Source organism: Grus americana, chromosome 16 (genome assembly GCF_028858705.1).
Source record: "Grus americana isolate bGruAme1 chromosome 16, bGruAme1.mat, whole genome shotgun sequence".
In the NCBI taxonomy this organism is placed as follows: Eukaryota; Metazoa; Chordata; class Aves; order Gruiformes; family Gruidae; genus Grus; species Grus americana.
This window is the reverse complement of record NC_072867.1, coordinates 6045208-6059755: the sequence shown is the minus strand read 5'-3', so window position 1 is coordinate 6059755 and position 14548 is coordinate 6045208. Positions and strand designations below refer to the sequence as shown.

Sequence of the window (14548 nt, the reverse complement as noted above, 5' to 3'; positions counted from 1 at the left end):
TTTTGTGTGAAGGATTTTTTTTATTATTTTTTTTTTTAATTAAAAATCTTAACCTTGCTTGCTTCAGGGGGCAGGGGAGCAGAAGATGATACCACTGTTGCAAACTGAAATAAGCCTTGCCAATGAATAGTTAGCTAATCTACTCTAAATCTTTATCATCTACTAAGGGGCAAAATGAATACATGATACATTCTGTTCAAAAGGCTTTATATCATATCCAGGTAGTTTCTGCTTGTAAAATCAACATTGTTTAATTGATAAATCATATTTTGATACTTCATAGAATCATAGATTTGGAGTGTCAAAGTACTATCACACTTGGTGTTTTTGACAAGGATGAATATTCATTGCTTTCCTTCACCTTAAGGCTGCAAGCATCCAGTTCTGCTGGTTATTAGATGCCTTAATACAGTAATTTGTGAGGAAAAAAAATGTTTTGATTGGTTAAAAAAGCCAATATGTTCTTCCCAGTTAAAAGCAGAAAATACTACTGATTCTGATAGCAATTACATATACAACCTATATAGTACGTGTATTCAGCGAGGACTATCTAGCTGAACCAAAATCATGGATATAGGAGGACAATGCTGCAACTACCAAAATGTCAGCTGATTGATTTTGCATGGAAACAGTTTTTAAAAGACAAGCAAGGCAAACTGCTACTGACTAACCTGTGCCACTCATGACAGTCTGTATTTTAGTCCATGGTATCGGCCCTGCTATTTCCACAAAAATGCTGATTTCTCCATAGTAGTACAGAATTGCTGATCCTAGTTCTGTGCTGTGGTTACGCAGACTGGCCTGTGCTGTTCCACATGACGCCATGCTCCAAACAAGAAAGGGTTTGACATATGAGTGGTATTATGTTACCATAAACATAAAATCTGCTTTAAAAAAAGAAAGACAAGAGAGTATTCAGCATACATTTCTAGAGATGTCTATTTCCTTGCTGATTTCTTTGGGTAGGTTGGACTTGCATATTTCCTTGTTTTCAACGTTGATGGTGGTATACACGCCTTGCAAAGCCTCTGTATTAGCTGTCAGTTCGATGCGGATGCACAGATATCCTGTTTGCAGAAGTCTAAGATGCCTACAAACCATCAAGAAAGTATACACTTAAAGATACTATCAGCTTTAAAAGTAACAAATTTAACAAATTCTTCAGGTACTCTTCACCAAAACAGCAGAATAGAGGTAAAATTCCCCTTTTAAATTTCAGTTCTTTAACAACTTAGACTCACAGAAGTCTAACTTAACTGTGTAATCTTCATTTACTTCAATAAGACTTTCAGATCCCCAAACAGCTTCACCCTGGCTCACAGAGAGTTTCCATTTCAGTGATAGCTAAATGTATAATTCATACACGTTTCAATAGAAAAAATGAAAAAGTCATCCCTTAAGTTTATAATGGTTTTGATCTTGAGTTCTCTAGTGCACTCTTTTTCAAAAGGAAATTATTTAACTTACTTTGAGGCTAATTAAAAAATTAAATATAAAATTTCTTATCTTTTTCTCAAGTTGACATATCCAAATGAATATTAATTATATTCCCTTTTCTCAGAACTGATTTTTGGAATTGAAGGGAAAAATTTCAGAGTGGGAATAAACCAGTCCTATTTCAATAACTTCATATCCACTCTAAAATGTATTGGTTATTCTGTTCCTGCAGAGCTCCAGTTTCAGTGCTTTTGGATAGGAGTTGTAAGAGGCTCTAAAGGAGCTCCAAACTCCTTGGAAAATTGTTACTAACAGGATTATGTAGAACATATACTTATTTTCATTCAGTCTAAACAAAAGGGCAATAGCTATGCACAGAAGGCTTCCTGCTTTGCAGTTTTCTCAAACTCAGAATTCAGAACTTGACTTTACCTGCAGGTGTACAATTAAACACTGATTCTGCCAGTTGAAAGAAATACGCTCCAAGAATTTCCTGATAGCTCATGTGACTTGCATGAACAAGGTACTGAGTAGTATCTTTGAAAAGCAGATCACTTTCACCATACTTCCACGACTGAAAGAGATGGAATTCAGAATCCAGTTTGCTTCCCAGAGATTCCTAAACAGAAAAGAAGTAAGTTCCACAGCTTGGATCATAAATAGCAAGGTTAAGCTGGTGACCCTCAGTTTTATAGCAAGATGCAGCAGAAAAAAGGTTCCACTTTCACCTAGCACTGTCCTTATTCGTACAAAAAGATGCAGTTTTGCAGTGGCTTATTTCTCAGCAAAAATATGACCACCGCGGAATGGCAATGATGCCAAAATGCCCCTTCAGAGAATCCAAATAATTATTTTTCCAATCTCCTATGCATGTACATTCTTAATTCTTTCATATTGGACCTGAAAGCACTTCATGGTTTTAGTATATAAAGCTTTGGTCTTGAAAGAGTTTTCAGCAGTCGTAAATAACACGTGATAACATGCTAACTTTTTCCCTATTACCTGTCTTACCTGGGATTTCATTAGAAAGTCATAGATTTTAGCGACAGTGACCGGTCGAGTCATGACTGTGCTGGGGGGAATGGGGCCGAGGTTACAGCCTGCCCATTCTGTGACAGCAGCACGTGTTCCATCCGGACACAAGAGTTCAAAGTCAAGAGGGGTATAACCTTTTGCCCAACCAGAGCTGTCCAGATCTGAAAAGAAGATGAAGTGAAAGCAAATCCTTTTAAAAAATGATAGCAGAAGACAGGGTGAATCTCATGCAAAATGTTAAAAATTGAGAGGAAGAAGATTAGTTAGTATGTTCAAAACAAATGCAGCGTGCTACATCGTCATTTATTAGGAACACGTAAGGAGCACGGCAGTGTCTCCTCTGAGGAAACAGGTCAGTGAACTTAAAATGCACCTATCAACTAAAAACTAGAGTAATATCAAGGCATACGAACAGCTTATCATGCCTCATCTTCATCTGTAATCAGATCACTTTCTGAAAACAAAGCAATTCAGCCTGCATGTCCTTTGCTTCCCCAAACAAACTGCTCATTGCTGCGGAATTCCTGTGGGTTTCAAGGCCCTTATATCTCCACTTGATTTTAGAGAGAATCCTCTCTTAGAAAAGCCTCTTCTGTTACTGAAATTGCCTAAAATAGAATTTCAGTGTGCTTTATCAGGCTGAATAAAATAGGGGGTCCCTTTCTCTTCAACTCTATGAAAAGGCAGTGTATTTTGGCTGTTAGAGCAGTAGGCATAATTTAAGAGATTGAGGGGATTTAACTGACTGTAACCAAAACCATTTTCATAAAATCCAATTGCTAGATTGTTGCAAAGATCAGTATTTCCCAAAGGAAATTAAACATTTCACAGTCTAGTAACAGTGTTGTTTTAGAAACTGTGAAAGGCAAAATAATTTGCACTATTTTTATCTATTAGGCTATTCAGACTGTTTATTCCATAAGTGCCTGTGAAACAAAACGAGGACGTTGCCGTGTCACCATGACATCATGGAACATCTTCCAGCACAAACAGCCCACAGCATCGCCCTTATCTGCCATTTTCAGTCTTGCAACTCTGATTAAAAACAATGGGTACATGTAATATGGCTGCCTATGGGAGAAGATTTGGTGGGAAAAGTCACTTGCTTTATAAAGCTTTGAGCTTTCCAAAAATCAGTGCAGTTTCCAAGGATGATTACCCCCCCAACACACACCTTGATCTTTGCACTCAGTGACTCTTCCTCTTTCCTCTCTAAAACTGAACAGTATCTGAGCTTTACTGCAACACCTACATGCAGGGAGGTTCTTGCAATTTTCCAGTCACAAATACAACTTCATGGACCTAGATTAAACCTGTAAAAGCTGATCCTCATGAGTAATGGTCTCTGTGTGGGAAGTAACTGACACTACTGAACATTCTCAAAGAAAAAGAGAATATCTGCCTCTCACTCTTTATGTTCTGGAGTAGGTTAGAGTGTTCCAGGAAAGCTACATCTCCGAAGCTTCTTCCACTGGGATTGCCAACTAGGCACCTAGTGCAGGAAAAGAAACCAAGAAGTTACCAGAGGCAGCCACTACACAATGACTGACGTCGTCCAGGAGTAGCTAGAAGTATCCCCTTTGTCTGTAATTACTTGGTTGTTATACGGAACAAGTTAGTGATGTCAGTATAGACCTTGGTGGAGAGCGTTCACATGTTTGATAAGACAATCCCTTTCATCCCTGAAAGCAGCTCCCAAGTCAAAGTTGTGGCACAATGTCCATGCAGCCTCACCTGTGCCTAGCCAGGAAAGAGAATGTAATTGAACTAAATGCATTATATATATTCTATAAGAGTGCTTTGACCTTTAATATTCTCTGCTTCTGCTTCAACTATTTTTTTTTTTACTATCTCCAGTCTACTTAATTACCTCCTGTACCCTAGACTGCTTCTTACCACATCACCTCTGCTCTCTGACCTTCTAACTGTCTTTCATCCCTTTTCTTTAACGAGTCAGTACCAATGCTCTAAGTCTTATATGTTTGGAAGAGTTGTCTTGCTCTGGAAATGGTTTAATGGCTGTTCTAAATCACCAATCAGCTGCACATCCCATAGCAACTGCAACCAAAGCAAAATACATGCCAGCAAAAGTTTATGCAGCCAGTTGCTTAATAAAAAAGAAAAACCAAAATAAACCCACCTCTGAAGAAAACCATCAGCAAAATAATAAGCCAATTCCAGCTATTGCTCTGCATTTCTGACTGACAAAAGGCTTACCTGAGTGCTCCCATATTACCATAGTAACGTTCGTTGTGACTTGCAGCACATCTGCTAGATACTCGAGCCCCTTCCACCTCACTGTCTCCAATGCACACCTTGCACAGGTTTCCATCCGCTCCTGGCATGCAGCCCTTCCAAAAGTAATTCTGATAAACTGAGTAGAGAAAACTGAGGTGAGATTAGGGCAAGGTATTCCAAAGCCTCTTCATGCATGGGAAAAGACAGGAATAGAATTCCATCCTAATTGCTAGCAAGAAGAGGGCTAAATAGTATGACGAATCACACAGATAGGAGGAAGAGCTGCTTCAACACCCTCTGAGACTGCAATCGTCACTTGCTGGTCAGATCCTCACGGCCCCATCTCCATTTTACTCCCAAATTTGGAGCTTCAGATGTCCATGGTTTAATCAACAGATAACCCAGAGCAGCCCTTACCAGAGCCAATGTCACGGTTCTCAGTATTGTTCTCCAGAGCTCCCACTGTGTATTTGGAAAGCAGTAACCATCCTCCAGGACTATACAGGTGACTGTGGCAGGATCGCCTTCCCCTAAGATTACGGATGTTAATCTGTTTGGCATTTTTCTTAGCTAGGGCAACAGCATAAACTGGTGGCAGTGCTGTAAAAGAATGAGAACCACCAGTTATTCCAAGGCAAATAAGTATTCCAGACAGATACAGCCCCCCTCTTCTCTCTCTCATCCTGTCATGATATCTTCAGTTACAGTAGAGGATCTGCATTCTTTGCTTAGCCACAAGGCTCTTGTCCCAGCTACCCAGCATTATCTGTAAAGCTCCTACTGAACATGCACAGCAATTTCTTTCCCAAACCAACATGAAAATACATTCCTACATAAATCCTAGAGGCAGTCTCGAGAAAATATAAACCTTTTGCCTTCTCAAAGTTGTCCTGTTACCTTTGTGCTTAGGATGAATTTGTTTCCCTGTTTCCTTCATGCTCTTAGCAGCTGGGGCACAACCTCCCCCTGCAGAAGAGAGATAACCATTAAGGATCTTGTGACTGTTGTCATTCCTATTACATGGCAGCACCCCATCAAAAACCTTGCAATTATCTTGAGCCATGTCAGCACCTCTGTCCCTTTTACAGAAGAGATATAATAAACAGCCAGAGCAAATGCTAAAGCCAGTTAGTGGAAGAGCTGGGAAGAGTATTTGGACATAGATATTGATTCCTCCTTCCATCACAAAACATCACAAACTGTGGAAATTTCACTATATTTTTAATGGCACTTTTTTGATTCCCTCCCTTACGCTAAGGACACATGAGAACTTACCATAACATTCTGCAGCTACAGGCACCAACCCACACCTCCCTGCGATGTAGACATGTGTTGCGTCCAGGGTGACTGCATCAGCCTCACTACTCTGCCAACAGCATTATAGGAAATAACAAAAACAGGATTTGCATGAATTGTGTAACCAAGCAGCTGTACTTCCGCACTGGTTGGAAATTCCCCTGCATAAATTCCCTCTCATTCCCACCAGATCCTCTAGCGTACAAGCTGTTTTTCCTCTTGTTCAGCTCAGATAAGGACATACACACCCTGTGCCGTCTTACCCTGACCAGAGGGAGTTTCCTACCTTGATCATTTCAATGCATTTGGTCATGGAAGTTGCTTGGACACAGACTAATGGGTCTGATTTGATGCTCAGTGCCCACTCCTCACATTTGCGAAGCTCAGCGTCACTGATGCAGCACCAGCGCACAACACTGTTGTCCAAAGAGCTCCCTGCATTAGAAAGAAGGTGCACAGTGAGATCATGTCACCTATGCACCAATCTGTTCTTTGCTGAGGGGACATTTAGGTCTATGCATTTGTGCCTAGCAGGGAGGAATAACATGGAAAGAGAACTTTTTCTTCCCCTTCCTTAGCTACAATCCACCGGAGGGCTTCTCACCTTCATGGCCAAGTCCCTTAAGGAGAGCTACATAATCCAGACCAAGGATATAGGCAATCTCTAGCTGCTCCTCAAGAAGCTGCAGGTGCTGAGTGGCATCCCGGAACAGCAGGTTCTTTCCCCCAAAGGGTGCTGAAGTGAAGAGTTCAAACCTGGCTCTTTCCTTTCCCTTTCGCCCAAAGAGGCGCTAGGACAAGAACAACACTTTTAATTGCAACAGATCTGCTCGTCCTTCCTGTAACAGGCAGCCTCATCCTCCCCTCCCTTCATATGAATGGTTTATAACATAACACTCAGGGTTCTATCACTATGGGACAAAGCCCACAGGCACTGCAGTGAGTGGATGGTTCCTGTCCTAAAAGCATTATATGATTCACTTTTTTTAAGAATTTTTTCCCATCTTAGTTATTCCAATTTATTGGGCTGTGCTCAATGTCTCCTATCCTGGAAAGGCAACTGAGGGAGTACAGCTGAGTGAAAAACATTTGTGACAAAGATCAGTGCAGTAAAGGGGTGCAAGATATCATGTGCTTCATGATGGGGAAGTACCACCCGCAAAGTAGCTCTGTCCAGCCTGATGGTACTGGAAGAGAAGAAAGCCCTGAGAAGCATACCAGGAACACTGCTGCATAGCCATTGCTATCTGCGGGGGAACACAGCTAAGATATGTGTTAATAATAAGTGCACTGACAAAGGCATATGAAGACCTCTCAGTAAAGAAGAGATTTTGTACAACTGCTATCTGCCAGAGTCCACAGGACAGCACAACCACTGGGTTGAATTATTCATTGTCTGCTGGACTATTTTAAGGGCTGGATGGCTTCGTAAATTCTTTAAATTTGCATTTAAATATGCATCTCAGGTTCAGCTTCAAATAGATTCCTGGATGTGAAGGAAACAGATACTATTTATAAGTTGAGAAAAAGAGAGGAACAAAGGTGAACCCTGCCTGAACCTACGCGTCTCCCTCAGCTACATAAAAATTCACCTAAGTTCCAGGGCAGCATGAACACCATTAGCCATTTTCCAGTTTGCGTGTTATGACATATTCCCCTTCTTTACTTATTTATTCCCAGTTTTCTACAGAAGAACACTTTGGAGAGAAGTAAAACCTTCTTCCAGAAGCCAATGCAGGATCCTTCCCCAGAAAAAACAAGTTTTAGTCCTTTTTCTCACAAACTATACATTTCTGAAGAAAGAAGGCAAACCAGGTGGTAATTTCTACACAAAGACAGAAGAAAAGCCTGTGTCTGGAGATAATATCCACTCACTTGGATCATGGTAAGAAATTTGTTGGTGATCTTCTGGAAGTTGTGGCGGGCGATGACGCCACGGCCAGGCCCCTTGCCCAAGTTACATGTGGTGTATTCAGCCAGCTCAGCTGTAGTCCCATCAGGACATAAGAGTTCATATTCCTGTTGTTCTGACTCTGAAACAACAGGACACTCATGAATCCATGAAGTAAGACATGACTTGGCAGCAAGCACAGAGATGGAAGGTAAAACATTTTTCAGAGGAGGTTGCTCAAAGATTATGCAAGCAGCACAGTGTACCAAGCACACTAGGGAAAGTTGTCTTTGGTATGCTCTTCTCTTAACAAAGAGAGGGACCTCAGCCAGAGGTACTCCCAAATACTCTTTAAGCTGTACCCCTGAAAATATGTTTGTTTAAAAATACCTACCTGCAAATTCTACTGCTAACCGCCTTCAAAAATGTTGATACAGAGCTCGACTGAGTTCAAAAATACAAAACAGGTATATGGGAACTGCACATTCTAGGAGCTCAGTACACTGAATTTTAAAAGGAATCTTACAACTCAGGCAATGCAAATACTGACAGTTGCGTCAGAGACTTTAGGCTAAAGAAATCACCTGCATAAAAACATCTGCCTGCTCCCATTCTAAGAATCTCCGGTGAGCAATTATTGCTCACTTACTCTTTCTTTTTCTGTTTCCTTCTGATTTTTGTAGAGCGCCAAGAAATACCACTGAATTGCTTGTAGGGACTGATTTTTCCCTGGAAACAACAAAAATATAGGCAGATCCCCCAAACTCCCATGCAGAAAAGAACACAGCCAGAGGTTAAAAGGAATCTAAGTTTTTAGGATTACCTGTGGCACTCATAATTGCTAGATGATCTAAAAAGGCAACATCTGCCACTCCATTCTTCAAGCACCTGCAGGAAGACAAATGCCATCCTATTAACATGTCACCTGGCTTTTCCTCCCTCGCAAGTTCTTTTTCCCTGAAGGTAAATTCAGCACCTGTGTCACAGAGCTCACCTGAAGGCTCCCTCAGAGTCATAGAAGGGTTCATTACTGCTTGTCTCGCAGAAGTGGTTCTTGTCTCTGACATAAGATTTTTGCCCTTGACAGAGAGCACACAGTCGAGGAGCAGCAACACCAACCCCAGGGATGCAACTTGCATTGAAATACTCACTGATTACTGCATATGCAGGGGGGAAATAAACAAAACGAAAGAAAAAAAGTCAAATGGGAAAAAATGGAAGAAAGAAAAGGGGCCAAACATATCATGGGCATAACTAGGACTGTGGTGCTTTAAAAAAATATATATAAATAAATCAGCAAATGCTGCTTCATTGTCTAAACTTCAAATATGAAACATTTGCTAGAAACAGAGTGATCAAATTTTGTTTGGTTAAAACCATCTTTGTGCTGGCTAGATATTGCAAAGATTTGTTCCCTATTGCATACAGAACACAAAGATTTCCTGTTTTGGTAACAGTTCTGTTGCTCTGAGATCACTAGAAAAGTTCTGAAGAGAGCTAAGAGCCAGTGTCAAAAACACTCGCAGAGAATATCTCACCTACAAAGCCCTTCAGTTTCCACATAGCTCAGTTTATTGTACATCTGCTTGCATTTCATTCACTTCTGCTGAAGGCAGACACGTAGCCCTATGGCTCCTATCACCCACCTTGGCTCAGAGGTTGTGCCTCATCCCAGGAAAGATCATTTCTTGCAAGGAGAAAGCCAAGTGGAATATTCCAGCCTGATGTCCACCTAGCTCCATTGTGGCAGCTGCGCACACCTCGTAGCCTCTGGACATCCAGAGTTCCTCGTTTGGCAATGGCCACAGCAAACACACAATTTCCTGCAACAGGACAAAATACGTAACAGAAATAATTAAATCCCAATTCTACAGCTTCCATCTGTGTACAGGAGTTCAACTACTTCTGTGAACATGGCTAAGGAAAAACAAACTCTTAGCCATATGAAACATAGGTACTCATGCCAGGAACTTTACCATATACTGGCTACATGGCACCTTCTCAAACTGAGCAATGCAAGTGATGTGCAAAGCAAGAATGTAAAAATCTGGTGGAAAAGGCTTAGAAGATCATCCAGCTCCATCATCCAATGCAATTGCTTCTCAAGAATTTTGAACATTTGTATCACACTGTTTAGTTATTGTAATGGAAAGAACTCCTATGTCTTATCCTCAGAACATACTTACCGCTACGATTTCACGGTTCTTCAGCCAAAACAAAATTCACTTCTTTTCTCACACTGTCCCCTTATTAGTCTCTTCCTACATCCGTCTGCTAATATGGCTTCCTTCTCAGATTCATGTCCCACAAGTATTTTCTACTGTATGCTTGATTTTGGCTCAGACTTATTCTTGCCTTACAAATCATTCATTGCACAGACTGTTCAGGTCTGCCAGGAATTAAGAGGAATCTTACCATAACAAGATTCTCCACCTTATATTCTTGTCACTTTAGGATGAGGAGGAGAGAATTAATTCATGAAAGAAGCTAATCTCTTAATGAACCACTAGTAAATGTTCAGTTACACTAGTGAAGAGCATGATATAAGAATAGACATAGGTGGAATAAACCCCTTCTTATTCCCTACAAGATGTAGTACTCCTGTACACCAGTGCTGCAGGCAGGAGTAGATGAATACAATTTGTGATAGTGACAGTACCACAGGTAGAAAGGCTACTACATACAAAGCACCATTGGTATTTTTTTCATCATTACTAAGTATTTTAGAAACAGTTGTTAGTCACCTCCGTACTCCTATAAAGTTAATGAAAACATACAGACTTTTTTTTCAAGAATTCTTGAGCTTTGCCTTTCACTGCACAACAATTTATTAGCCAAATAACTAGTACAGCTTATTGCTTATTCTTTTGCTTTATGAACCTACCTTGATCATAGATCTCCTTTGCCACCACTGTCAAACCATATAGCTTTACAGCAGAGTAAACATCTCCAGCATCCAAGGAGGCCGCATCCGCTTTATTTGCCTTAAAAACAACAGCAAAACCCTCAAAACAAGTGTGTTTACAGGGAAACAAACAGAGCAGCTTCAAGAACAGAGTTTCTGCCTGAGAAGTAGTAACTAGTGACTTTTACAAACATTTGATTTGTTTTTTAATTGAATCCCTGCTACTAAGCGTGGTGAAATGTTAGCAATGAAGGCTGAGTTACCCTCAAAAATTACCAGTTCTTTTCCAGTAACATCCTTTCTCACCTCCTCTTTGGGCCTTCCATTCTAAAAACACAATTCTGATGCCAACTGAAGAAAAAGGCAACCCCTAAGACCCCAAATCCCTCTCAGAGTTCTCCTGGCTATAATCTTCCCATAACCCAAAAAGTGGAACTGAAGTCTATTAACAAGGGTTGCAGGACCTACAATAAATTATTCCCTGAAACAACAAGAAAGGTTTTCTTTGTTTTGTTTTCCAGGTCAGATTTGGACTCCGTTAAAGGCAACTGGGACTGAGTGAAAATGGAAACTGAAATTCTCTAACCTAATCAAGTTTTAGGTATGTTAATGAAATTATTCTACAGCAAATGCTTATCTTCCTTTTTCATTAGTGATTTTTTTCAAAGCATACAGCATTATGAAAATTTTGTTTCAGAACTGGGCAATCACAAGAGCTTATACTTACAACAGGTCTAATTTTATTGAAATTAAAAGATTTTTATATGAAAAAAGGCTTTGCTCTTTACTTCAGAAAAGACTAACTAGGGGCTAAAAATATCAGGGAAGAAAGGGAAGAGAAAATACTCATTATAGTCAGAGTAGGACTAAAACCCACAAGCAAGGGGAATGCTCCAAGCAAGTTTTAATTTAGTAGTTTGGTTTTGTCTGTTTATTTCCAAGCAGCTTTCTACTTATTTCCTGGAGATTGCAAAGATATTAGCTGAGGTAAAATAGTACATCTAGTAGAATGCTCATGGGTTTTAATTCTTGCCTCTCAAGCTACCATGTACTTTGTCATATATGCAATACCATTGTATCATTTTATTCTCCCATGGATTCTGTTTACCAGTTACTCTTCAAAAGAGGATTTGGACTCAAAATCAGTTTTAAAATCTCTGTGAACTCACCCTGATTTTATCAATGCAGTCATATGTATTGTGGGCTCTGATGCAAGAAATTCTAGCAAATGAGTTGACAGTAGCGAGGGGCAGCACAGCCATAAGTGCTTTGGACAGTTCAGCACACTTTCTCTGTTCTAGGTCCGAGAGGGTGCACCATCGGAATTTCTTCCCTGTAGGATTAAAAAAAGAAGTCAAGATTTGTAGGATTTAGTAAAAAAAAAAAAAAAAAACCAACAAAAAACCCCCACACCAAACCCAAAACACACCAACATTCAATTTAAGACCTTATTGTAGAGGGAGGCTATTTTATTTTATTTAACTTCACAAGTAAGTTGATTCTGCTCCCTCACAGTCACATATCCACATACTTACAGGTACCCAAGAGATGTGCCCAGGCAGTCTGACCAAGACCACTTTTGCCCAACATGGAGTCACTTACAACGTAGGGTAACCTTGTTACCATCTTCCTGTTATCAAACTGCAGCTTTTCTCCTAACAAGCCAACTGGGATGTGACCTTATCAGAGCACAGACCTTCTACTCCTGATGTAAACAATGCATTCCCCAGGGTTTATCAGTTTTATTGCTGTCAATTGTGTCCTTCGTTATCAATACAGGCCATTCTTTTAACCTTTGCTCTGCTGTTTCCTCTGGTGCTTTCATACACACATATTCCCATGCAGAATTTATTCATACCAATCTTAATATTTCTGTTACAAAGTTCTAGAGAGTCAGAACTAAGCCTGCAAAAGAACAAGAAGTATGGAGGGAAGATGTTGGTAGGGGATCAAGTTGCTTTAGCTTTGTTGAATTTAGTCTTTAGAGGGGGTTGTTGTTTTTCAAACAGAAAATAACTGGTGTTCCAAGCCCCAGCTGTCTCACAGCTCTGAGCTACATGCTTCGTTAGAAAAGCATTTCTCACTGAGCGCCATGCTTTGTTAGAAAAGTATTTTGTCCCCATTTTCTTTCCAGACAAGGACTACCCAATTTTAAATAATATGACACATCAGAGCTCAAGGGTCAGAAAACTTTTGATCAGAGGAGAAGTATGAAAAATTTAAGTTGGAAGAAGTTCGCAATTAAATGTTACTTTATAACAGAATAAACCAAATCCCTCAATCCAGGAAAGTGAGGATCTGGGACTACTTGAAATTATGATGGTAATTTCATGACTTGGGTCGTCTTCTGTTTTTAAACAATATGCTATCTAAGTGTTGCCTCAGCAATGACAACTTGCTGCACTTCCCTCAAGATAGAGAGGTTTATCTTCCATGACAACACCCACCATTAAAGACAGAAACTAGGGACAATTTGGTTATTGACAATGAAGAATCGTGTACTGTGTCGAACAGAGCATTGAACAAACATTAACCACAAAATCCTTATGATCCTACCTCTTCCAAGCAGGAAGTTAGTAAGAATTATCTTCGTTTCTGGATGCCAAAGAAAGAGATTAAATAATCTGCACAGGAACACTCCATAAATTTGTAGCAGAACTGAACTATTCAGTTGTCAGATCTCTTTCCAGCTGAAAACTAAGTAATCAATAAAAAAGAAACAAAAAACAAAACGGTGCCAGCAGAAAGAAGGGAGATGCAATTAGAAGTGGAGGAGAAGGTGAAACCTCCTTTTCCAGAGGAAGTTGGAAGTTTGGTTTAAACTGACTATGAAGCTGTATCTTAACGTAGTCCAGACATGTCAACAAAATTTCCTCTTGTGCTTTAGGCTCTAATTATTCCATCTTGGATGTACTATGACTTATTTTGTATACTTCCTATTAAATGCCTTCTACTCTGAAATATATCATCATATACATCCCAAGAAGATACTATGCATTTAAAGAGAAAAAAAGTTGTTATTATTATATATAAAAATAGCATGCAGTTATGTAACTTGAGAGAGTCCTATACTATGTAATGTAAACCAGGACTGAATGCACAGAAAACACAACAACATCTCTAACATTGTCATTTCCAGATGTTTAAGCATTTGGCTCTGTGGCGATCTGTTAATATTAAACAAAAATATTGCCTGGAAAAAAGGTTTACACTTAAAACATTGAAGTTTTTATTTCTTTGAGCATAGCATCAGACATTATATTCCACTTGTTTGGACGTTAATTCAGCACAATTCCAAAAAGAACCCGTTGTGGTTTTAGAGGGGAGCAGCTTGAAATACACGGATTCATTCTGACAGCATTAATGAGTACACAGATCTCAACTATTCAAAGGAAACGAGCCTTCACTGAATTACTAAGAAACTAGTGTATCAAGCTGCTTCAAAATTAACAGGGTCACCATCTGCCAATGATCAAACAGGAAAAATACAGGCAAATGGAAATCACAGGCACAGTTCTAGCTGCAACTTCTTTGCACAGAAGAAAACAAAACGAAAGCATATATTAGAGTTTGTATCCTGGTAACCCATCCAGAGGTCACCTTTCTCTTTCCCTCTCTGCAACAGCCTTACCTGAAGACAGCAAAGCAAAGATGATTAGGACAATTAAAACCACTGTCTTCATGATTACAGCAGTTCAGCAAGGATCCTTTCTCTACCCTGACGCTCGGCTTTCTCATACCAGGAA

General features: G+C 39.8%; 1 protein-coding gene across 4 annotated transcripts in view; it reads right to left on the bottom strand.

Annotated features, from left to right (window-relative positions):
* LOC129213986 (melanotransferrin-like) overlaps window positions 1–14548 on the bottom strand; it is a 16612-nt gene extending 2064 nt beyond the window's left edge. Inside the window, exons 1-19 of one of the 4 annotated variants that reach the window (XR_008579594.1) lie at window positions 14434–14534; window positions 13359–13397; window positions 11972–12135; window positions 10782–10881; window positions 9544–9720; window positions 8892–9054; window positions 8721–8785; window positions 7882–8039; window positions 6611–6797; window positions 6293–6441; window positions 5986–6076; window positions 5608–5676; window positions 5128–5310; window positions 4690–4846; window positions 3882–3964; window positions 2449–2633; window positions 1870–2056; window positions 925–1090; window positions 1–826 (exon numbers count right to left, since the gene is read on the bottom strand). Coding sequence is in view for 2 of the 4 variants with exons in the window: in XM_054844944.1 (XP_054700919.1) it covers window positions 1041–1090; window positions 1870–2056; window positions 2449–2633; window positions 3882–3964; window positions 4690–4846; window positions 5128–5310; window positions 5608–5676; window positions 5986–6076; window positions 6293–6441; window positions 6611–6797; window positions 7882–8039; window positions 8721–8785; window positions 8892–9054; window positions 9544–9720; window positions 10782–10881; window positions 11972–12135; window positions 13359–13397; window positions 14434–14485 (2259 nt within the window). In the remaining 2 variants the exon portion in view is untranslated. Of the gene's footprint in view, window positions 1091–1869; window positions 2057–2448; window positions 2634–3881; window positions 3965–4689; window positions 4847–5127; window positions 5311–5607; window positions 5677–5985; window positions 6077–6292; window positions 6442–6610; window positions 6798–7881; window positions 8040–8720; window positions 8786–8891; window positions 9055–9543; window positions 9721–10781; window positions 10882–11971; window positions 12136–13358; window positions 13398–14433 lie in introns of all 4 variants that reach the window. The other 3 variants (XR_008579593.1, XM_054844944.1, XM_054844945.1) reach the window with 3 other exon arrangements.